We start from the raw sequence: 10,556 nt of genomic DNA, 5'->3' as shown, positions 1-10,556 counted from the left end.
TACATGGCAGATGTTATTTTAGAGCATTTTTAGCGGTATCTCTATCTTTATTTCTATAACTAAATTAAAAAACACATGTTCTTTTTTTCAATTAAATAATATTTTTTTAATATTTTTATCATTACCTTTTCTCTATTCCACTCAAACTAATTTCAGAAAACTTGTTTATTACTCATTAACAAAAGTTATTCTACATGTACCAGTCACAAACACTTACAACTACTTTATAATACAGATTACCCACTCACAAAAGTATAGAAGACCTGCCGAAAATATTCCTACCTAATTTTAATCGACAAGTATAACATCACCAAATTTAACTTATTTTCGTTTAAATCCTACGGTGTTCAAGCACAGGTGTGATAACTTTAGAATTAGAATAATTGTAGTTATTAATCTTAGGTATAAGAAAACAAAAAAAACTTATTTTACGTATCAATTAGCTTTAGATATAAATATAATACTCCTTTTCCAATTGATTCTTGTTCTTTTGTCATTATTATATTATGACAACAAAATTTACATGAATCTTTTACAGCTTTCAGTATATTACACACATTTCAATATATATCATACATATACTTAGAAATTTAAATACTATTATAAAATAAAAATCAAGTTAAGAAAATTAATATATGTTATTGTTAAGACTTAAGAACTTCACCCCAAATGTTTTGTTACTTTTCGTTGAACTTAAAAGGAAATGCTATGATATATTAATAGTTTTATAAATATAAGTAAAAACAAAAAGAGTAATATTACTTATCATATTGATACTTTATAATATGATGATTAGTAATATCACCATAACACATGAGGCCACTAGCCACTCCCCCACCAACTCACATCTAGAAGCAATTAAAAGGTTACTCTTCTCTCACATCCCCCCCACCCCCACCCCCACTCCACCCAACCCATATGCACACATATATGAATATATATATATATATAGTCAAAAGACTACATATATATATATATATATATATATATATATATATATATATAGTCAAAAGATTAAGCCCTGCTTGCGGTGCGCACATATGATGTATATATGTGTGAACCCTCGGGTGGGCAAAAGTGAAATTGCACTAATTTTGACGTTATTTTACTAATCTCGTGAAAATAACGTTAAAAGTGACGGACGGTTAATCAGGCATCATGTAGTGGCGTTGATAGCCGAAAGACAAGGGTACATGCACCGATCAGCCGGTGTCCCGATGATTGAGTGCTATGTGCCTTATGTCCAAGGCTTGATGCAAAACTACTATCGAGCCGGGGGTTTCACCGGAAGCAGCCTCTCTATCCTTATGGGGTAGAGGTAAGGCTGTCTACATCTTACCCTCCTCAGACCCTACCATAGCTTTGCTATTGGTGGGATATACTGAGTACGATGATGATGATGTAGTCAAAAGATTATAAAATCCTACTTGAAGCTCTTAAATAGGCCGGCTTGTTTTTTTTTTTTTTAAATAGGCCGGCTTGTGCTCTTCATAGATCAACCAAAGCCTAAATTATTCTTGACAACCCCACAAAAAGATAACAAGAAAACAATCCACAAAAAAAAATTGAAAGAAAAAAAAGAAAAGATAATGGGAAGATCACCTTGTTGTGAGAAAGCACACACCAACAAAGGAGCATGGACTAAAGAAGAAGATGATCGGTTAATTGCTTATATTAGGACTCACGGTGAAGGCTGCTGGCGGTCACTACCTAAGGCCGCCGGACTCCTCCGCTGCGGCAAGAGCTGCCGCCTCCGGTGGATCAATTACCTCCGCCCTGACCTCAAACGTGGCAACTTCACTGAAGAAGAAGATAAACTCATCATCAAACTCCATAGCCTTCTTGGTAACAAGTAAGCTCATTTCTTCAAGATTTTATTATTACTATTATTAAATTAATCATTTTTAATGAATTCTCATTTTTCTTTTTGTTAAATAAACCTACTCAATTTGAAAAATTTGAAAAATATTTTAACTAATGATTTACTTTTTTTTATATAAAAAATAGGTGGTCCTTGATTGCGGGAAGATTGCCTGGAAGGACAGATAACGAGATAAAGAATTACTGGAACACTCATATACGAAGAAAACTTTTAAACCGAGGAATTGATCCCACAACTCACCGTTCGGTGAACGATTGTCAACCTAATTTTCCCACCACCACCACCACAACCGCCACCAATAACAATAATAATAATAATAATATTTCGTCTCTAGACATTGTCACCGCCGCCACCACCACCATATCTTTTGCAAACGTTCCTCCAACCACTCATCATCTAGTTAAACAAGAACTAAAAGATGACACAAAACATAATTCCGATGGGAAAATCAAGAACACGTTGTTGCCGGAAGTTCAAGAAAGATGTCCGGATTTGAATTTGGAGTTGGAGTTGAAGATGAGTCCACCTCATCATCAAAACAACAGTTCATCATCATCATCCTCATCCTCATCATCATCATATATACATCCACAAATTCAACATATGCATCATCATCATAACCGTCATCAGTCGTTAAAGATTACCGGCGGTACTACTATATGCTTTGCATGCAGTTTAGGTATAGAGAATGGCAAGGAGTGCAGTTGTACATCTAATCTTAATGGTACAAGCAGTAGCAGCACTGTTTATGATTTCTTAGGTTTGAAAACTACTGGTCATGTTTTGGACTATAGAAGCATCGAGATGAAATGAATTTTCAATTCTAATTTGGATTTTTAAGAATTATGTATGAATATATCTACACTATTAACATATTGGGGAAAATAGATTAATATCTGTATTTTATCTTATCTTATCTTTGTTAAAAAATATTTACTTATCCTTCTTCTAAGCTAAAAAAATTATATTACCATATTTCTAAAATCTTGTTTAAAACCATCTTACATAATGTATTAAAAACTTGCATGTATTTTACAAGTATTGAAGGAAGGGATGAAATTCACTATATTTTTCTTAAACCATTTCCATCACATGAGCCAACGGATGCTTTTGGGTCGGTGCGAAAGTGCGACAAGGACGACGAGTACATGTGTAACGTGTCGATAAGAGAGAGGTAGAAATCCGTTTTCACGGGCGTGGTTGGACGGATAATGTGAAAGAGATCGAGGGCTGTTTGTACTTGATAGCTTTGAAGCTCAGATGCAGACCATTTTAGAAAAAATATATATATAGGTATTCTCTCTTTTAAGTTTTAATAGTTTGTAAAACCATTTTAGAAAAAATATATATGTAGGTATTCTCTCTTTTAAGTTTTAATAGTTTGTAAAACCATTTTTGAAAAAACAAATGTAAACTTGTAATTTTGTTGAGTTAAAATGACAAATTATAGGGTCTCTGTCAAACTCAACACACCAATCAAATAATTATAATATCCAGCAATCAAACATACCCAAATAAAATTTAGAAACCTAGCAAAAAAATATTAGGGTGAATTATAGTTCGGAAAATTCTCAAAATAAGCGTTTATTGAAACGTTTTTCAGGTTTTAGGTGTCATTTATAAGAAATTCCTAAAATATGTATTATAATCTAGTCGTGACGAGTAGTTTGTATAACTAATTAAAACTTGACATGTGCCTTTAAACTAACCGTAACAAGCAGATTTACTAACCATTTACTCGTCACGACTAAATAAGTTTTATGCATCGTAATCAACGCCCACGAGTAATCCATAAGTTCATTAGTCGCGACGAGTAGATTGTAAGGTTAAACTAGTCGCAGCGAGTTTAACTACTAATAAACTACTCGTGTAGGGAATGTAAACTAGGTAAACTAGTTGCCGGGACTAAATGACTTATGATTTTACTCGTAGGCGTTGATTACGAGGCATGAAACTTATTTAGTCGTGACGAGTAAATGATTAGTGAACATGCTCGTTACGGTTAGTTTAAGGACACATGACAAGTTTTAACTGGTTCTACAAACTATTCGTGTGTAATCATAAACTACTCGTCACGACTAGTTTATAATACCTATTTTAAAAATTTCTTCCAGTTAACACTTAAAACCTGAAAAACCTTTACATAAATGCTTATTTTGAAAATTTTCTTATTATAGTTTTGTTAACCCATTTAAAGGACATCAGGAGGGATTTTGTCCCATTAGAATAAAAGGTAAGCATATGTCATATCTCTACCAGTTTTCTTGAATAGAGTTTTGTACTCTTAGGGGGTGTTTGGTAAAGGGATTTGATTGGGGAGAAATGTAATTAGAAATATTTTTTTTGTTTGTTTTCCACTTTTCATTTCTATTTCTCTTTCTATTTCTCTAAAACTAGAGAATTCCATTTCTCTTTAAAACAAAGAGAAATCCATTTCTCAGCAGCCTCCTCATAGCATGTCACCACCTCGTCTCTGGCCACCACCTCGTCTCCGACCACCACCCCGTCTCCGGCCGCCACCTCGTCTCCAAGTCTGCAACCGCCACCCCGTCTCCGCCGTTCGCAGTGGTGAACACAGAGATGGTAACCGGTTGTAGGTTGCAGGTGGTACGGGTGAACGGAGATTAGGGTTTCAAGTGGTGGTTCGTGGTAGGTTAGGGTTTTCAGATGGTCGGGTGATTGTGGTCGCAGGTGGGTGACAGTGGTGGTGGAAATCGGCGGTGGTTGCAGGTGGCTTCTGATTATCATCATCATCATCATCGCCACCACAACCACCACCACAAAATCTCCAAAGAGGCAGTGTTGACAGATCTGAGCCTCCTTTTTCTATATCTTATGTTCCAAAAATTTGAATCTTTTTAATTTCTTGTGTACTGTGGTTGAAGAAGAGGGTTTGGTGGCGGCAGCCGGTGGTGGTGGGCTGTGGTTGAAGAAAGGGCTGTGGTGGTGGTGCTGGTGGTGTGGGGCTGTGGTGGTGGGGGTGGTGGTGGTGGGGCTGTGGTGGTGGGGGTGGTGGTGGTGGGGCTGTGGTGGTGGGGCTGCGGTGATGAGTGGTGTCAGGTTGGGTGGAGGTGGGGTTGGGTATGGTAGAGTTCTCTGTTTATTTTCTCGTGTACCAAACAAGAGAAATGATTCTCATTCTCCATACCAATTCTCTTTTTCTACAATTCCATTTCCATTTCTATTTTCTCTCCATTTCCATTCTCTGTACCAAACACCCCTTAGGGTTGTTCAAGAATGTTGTCTTGGATACATTGCAACTACAAGTAGATTTGTATTTGAAGTAGGAGTCCAATGAAAGATAAAAAGAAAAGTTAAGATATAGACCCATGTGCCTACCTTTATTTTATTGGGCCAACCTTTATTTTATTTTATTTAATATTATATATTACTTTTTATAAATTATTGTTTAAAATTATAACATTTTTTCAATTACAACTTTTTATAACAGTTTGTTTTCTAGAAGAAAATGTAATCTTTCTTAAATATTGGATAATATTTACTTAAAGTAGCCCCAATGACAATTCTGGTTCTCTCTCATTTGACTTCCAATATTTTCCCTTCCTTTTCCTCAAGGGATGAAATTGACTTAGATATTTTATTTGCTACATATATCATATAGTGTATTTAAAGTTACACGTTAATTATACATAAAGAGAAAAAAAAAAGAATAAGTGACACGTTAAAGATGATAACTTAGCAATAAGAAAAATCATGATAAAAAAAATGTTAGTTAGAAGTTGTTGAAGAGACATCAAATAAATGTTTTAATTACTTATAATAGTTTTTCTGTTTTATATTAGACCATGCGTAGGGGTAACTACGATTTGTGAATTCTACTTTATGACATCGATCAGTGATACGTCCAATGTTTATTCTCTATTAAATATTTGTAAATTCGGTTACGACTTCATGCCTATGTCACGCCACTGAAATTCAACCAACAAATTTATAATTAGTCCTAGCTAAGATTATGTCCATTAGTTTACCAACTACAAACTTTTATGACAACTTTATACCGAACCATGCAAACGTATAGCATAATATGTAAATGACCTTACGAAATGTGTCATGTTAGATACAATGAATGCTGTTATTGAAATTCCTTTATATTCAAGTAAACTACACATCATATATGATCCCTACCATATCAAAGCCCCATAAATCTTCCGTGACATCCATGCTTGGATTCTGGTAAGGACACCATAAATGGATGAGCTAAGTTTTGATATGTTTGAACCTTGTGAAGACAAACATCTCCTCATTCCACCATCTTTGTCATATATGGGTATCACCTCGACATTTCAGCCATGAACTTCTTTATCCAAGCGTTTTCTTATGTTGCTTTTGAAGTTTTGATGTATTCCTCCTTTGTAGTTGAATGCAAGACCTTCTACTAGCAACTCTTTCATGATAGCTTAATGAATAAATATCTCAACTGTAATTGATCATCTCGATATAATAGCTATAGGAGTTGTACTTGTAGGTAGACATGAATAGGTTAAATGATCACGTCAAAAAAAAAAATAGCTTAAATTTCATCATTCTTTATTTTCTTTAGCAAGTCTTCGTAGTTCGTATAGTCTTATATCAAGAAAACCTCATACTTAATTTTTAATTTCAGTTCCATCAACTTTATTGGTTATCATGATTATCTTAAACTCTTCAAGTGTTTAGCTACCAATAGGCATACTTTTACATTCAGGGTTGATGTTAAACCACTTTCTTGACTGCCGCATTTTTTATATCAATTTGAATTTAACAAATTCTAACATCCAATACTTGTAGAAATAAATTGACAGTTTAATAAACCTCTCGAGTCTTGATCTTCAAATTAAATATATACGCTTCTCATTAAGTCACGGCAAAAGTTTAATAATATAAAAAAACCATTTTATTCTCTCTTTATATACACATACCGAATAAAACTAGTTTTAAGACCATGCGTAGTGGTAGGGGAGAATGAGAGGAGAAGTGTGTCACGTAACGTCCAGTCAATAAGAAGACGAGTTGTATATTAGGTGTGTAATGGTGTAGAAGAGTTTTTTTTTTAATTTTGGGAGGAGGGGGAGGAAGAGAGAGATATCTTACAATTTTAATAGTTATATGAATAAAAAAAATAATAAAATTGAGGTGGGTCAACAAAAACTATAAGAAATATTTATTGTCCAATCCCCTTCTTGTTCACTTCTCAAAGAGAGGGGGGAGGGGGGGGGGGGGGCGTTCCTTCTCAGTCTCCCTCACTTCTTGGTCCACTACGGTGGTATAATAAATGACCTTTTTTATAATTGATTCAGAGTCACACTTATGAGCGGAAAGGAAATGAAATGGAAGGAAATGTAAAAAGGAGTGTGTTCCTGAGATTTTTTTTGGAAGGAAAGTAAAGGAATTTTAAAAATCTTGTGTTCCCAATATTCATTTAAGATAAGAAAGGAAAGGAAAAGAGGAGAAAAGTAAAAGATTTAAAGAGTATTTGGTTTCTTTTCAATTTGAAAGCAATTGGATGGAAAGAAAGAACAAGAAAGGAAAGGAGAATGAATGGAGATGAAAAGAAAGGAAATGTTTCTTTTCCTTTCATTTCTTTTATTACATGAACTCAGGAACACAACGTAAGAGTTAATAATAAATAGTACTCATCTCAAGTACCCTAAACTCTCTCTCTCTACACACATACACATAGGGATGAACAAATTTGATATTGGTACCGATTGTTACCAGTATCAGAACCAATACCCTGTACCAATCTCATTCCTACATACACATGACTCTCTCTCTCTCCTTATAATAGCTCAATTATTTCTCTCTAACGACCCAAAAAAAGGAGGTGGCGGTCTACCCTCATGAGTGTGGTATACCTGCATTGCCCCTACCCCATTTAAAAAGTAACAAATTTGGATATTAAGATTTTCAAATAATAGGTTTGGGTGCTATTCTTTATTTTTCGAAATACTCTTTGATACTTACAGATAGGGGTGTACACGGACCGGACGAGAGCATGTCCGTTTCCGTCCGTTAAGCTTTTGACGGACAAACGGACGGTTCACGAACACTCTACCGAACGAAAATTCATGTCCGTGTCCGTCCATTAAGAAATTGAGTTTGTCCGTGTCCGTCCATGTCCGTCCATTAATATTTTAAACGGACGTTAACGGACAATAATGGGCAAACGGACACTAATGGACATTAATGGACAAACAAACATGTGAACATTAATGGACAATGAACACTAATGGACAAATATAAACGGTTGCATATTGACACCAAGCATATATCTAAACAACTTCACATACAAATTAGGAATTACACCATATAACATCCAAATATACTTAACACTTAATATATTAACATAAAGTGGTTCACTATAATATAAGAGACATCAAACATGTGTAGTAATATAAAAGTGTTATTAATAACACTAGAAATTCTGCAGTTAAATTACAATACTGGATGGATATAAACACTAACGATACTTGACGGACATTACCGGACGTAATCGGACGAACGTTACTGGACGTTCACGAACACTATCGAACGGACTTGGCCCTTGTCCGTGTTCGTCCGTTAAGCTTACCGAACGAAATTTTTGTGTCCATGTCTGGTTCGTTTATTAAACGGACGAACATAAACGAACTTCTTGCCGAACGGACGCCCGGACATCCGCCGGACGTCCGGTTCGCTTACAGCCCTACTTACAGAAACAAACGTTAAAACTTAACTGAGAAGTCCCTCTCATACCTAACACATGATACTATATTATCCTTTTTTTTAATTGGATTTCCAAAACAAATTATTATTATTATTTTTAGATTAATTTCCATTTTAAAAATCCATGATGGTAATTGTCACAATTATCCGTAGTTTACTAAAATCATATAAGTGTATGATTTTGAATTGTTTTTAGATTTTATTTTGAGTTGGCAATAATATAACATATATCAGTTTTTTTTTATTTACTATTTATTAACGAAGGGTTAATAAAAATCACTTTTCTACCTTAATAAAGTTTGTCACAAGTTTTTTTCTTTTTTTTTCTTTGTAGTTTGGTCTTATTCAATTTATAGGGTCGAACTATGTTTAAAAGGTCGTCTTTGTTCATCAGATAAGCTACACATGTAAGTTTTAAGAGTTAAATACCGTTTCATCCATATGGTTTGATTAAATTCTTCGTTTTAATCCAGTTTTTCCTGAAAACGCTACGCTTTCAATATTCAATCATTTTAGTCTTGTAGGCTAATAATATTCCACACTTTACAATCTCCGTCAAGAATCTTTTATCCCACCCCACCTACAAAAGGCGTCAAAATGGATGATTGTTATGAAAAGAATTCATGGGTCATGGACGGATGAGTACTATTAACAAAATAATATTATGGCCCTTCATTACTATAAACAAGTGGGAGAGGTGACCGGGTCACTTTAACCTTATGCACCCACTCTTTTTATTCAAAGGTGTTAGGTACACATTTTAGAAGCTTCCATTAGATATTTTAATATATCGTCCCCAAACACACCCAACTATTTTTCACCTTCTTTATCCATATCACCATCAAACCAACATCATTAGCAACACATACAAACATATAGGATCCAAACACACATTAGAATAAACAAGTAGGTTTACCGACACATAAATTCTTCTAGAAGTATTATATTTTTACTTTTTTTAATTGTGCTCTCAAGTCTCAAGGTGTATATAATAATAGCTAACATTCATATCGTTTAATTATTATTATTATTATTATTATTTTAATATTGCTCTAATATAAACCTATATCATTTCAAATTATGTTACACTTTATATAGCTCTAATACAGTTTTAATTGAAATAATTCACTTATCAATACTATATAACAAATAATATGTTTACGGATATTATAGAAGAGAGGGGGGGGGGGGGGGGGGTTCTACTCATTTAGGTATAATAGGTCCATTAATATATATGAGAAAATTATAGACTTAGTTGTAATTTCTTGTTCTAGAGTCATCCAAATAAGTTAATAACCATCTAATCCTTTAACCCAAATTTTCAATACCCCTTTGGACCTTTTACACTTATAATAATGTCATCAACAATTAATTACTAGTGACAATCTGGAATTGAAGAAATTATGATCAGCAATGACGACTATAGATCGATAACTGATTGTTCACCCATAGGCCCTGCATATAATTGCCCGTGTGGATAACCGATTAGGCTAATGGTATCAACTTGAGTTTGATCTTCATTTATTTCTTCATTTTAATAATTGATTTCTTCCTGTTGATCTTTCTTTCTTTCTTTTTTTTTAAAAAAAAAATCTTCTTGAGGTGATGTTGTGAGAAGCCTTTTAGGCTTTTAAGGTGATTGGACATAACACATAAGGTTGGTTACTTTGATTTTGTTTGCAACCAGTCGGTATGTGATTAGATTAAGGTTAGCGACTTTGATTTTGTTTAACCAATTGATTGTTTACTTTAGTTTACCTAATTTTAGCGATTAGATTATTTTAGTATTCATTTATTTGCATTATTTATTTATTTAACCTACTTTAATTTAGAAATTCGATTATTAATGTTATTATGTTAGCTTAAAACTTATTTTAAGAGGTTATTATTATGCGATTTTTAGAAAATGTGCCTCTAAAACAACTATCCAATAGTCAATAATATAAAAAGAGAAAAACAGATGACTATT

At 33.8% G+C, this 10,556-nt stretch overlaps 1 protein-coding gene across 1 annotated transcript; it reads left to right on the top strand.

Moving 5' to 3' along the window:
• Positions 1-1,473: 1,473 nt before the first annotated feature.
• Positions 1,474-2,757, top strand: LOC143634219 (myb-related protein 308-like). The gene is made up of 2 exons (XM_077102368.1): positions 1,474-1,852; positions 2,008-2,757. Exons 1-2 carry the CDS (start codon positions 1,590-1,592, stop codon positions 2,693-2,695), a joined length of 951 nt encoding a protein of 316 aa, XP_076958483.1. The 5' UTR covers positions 1,474-1,589; the 3' UTR covers positions 2,696-2,757.
• The last annotated feature ends 7,799 nt before the right edge of the window (positions 2,758-10,556 follow it).

The sequence above is a fragment of the Bidens hawaiensis genome, unplaced genomic scaffold, assembly GCF_021521415.1.
Source record: "Bidens hawaiensis isolate Kalapana, Puna unplaced genomic scaffold, B.hawaiensis_p1.1 tig00000512_1, whole genome shotgun sequence".
NCBI lineage: Eukaryota > Viridiplantae > Streptophyta > Magnoliopsida > Asterales > Asteraceae > Bidens > Bidens hawaiensis.
Note: the sequence above shows the minus strand (reverse complement) of the source record. Positions and strands in the feature narration are given on the sequence as shown.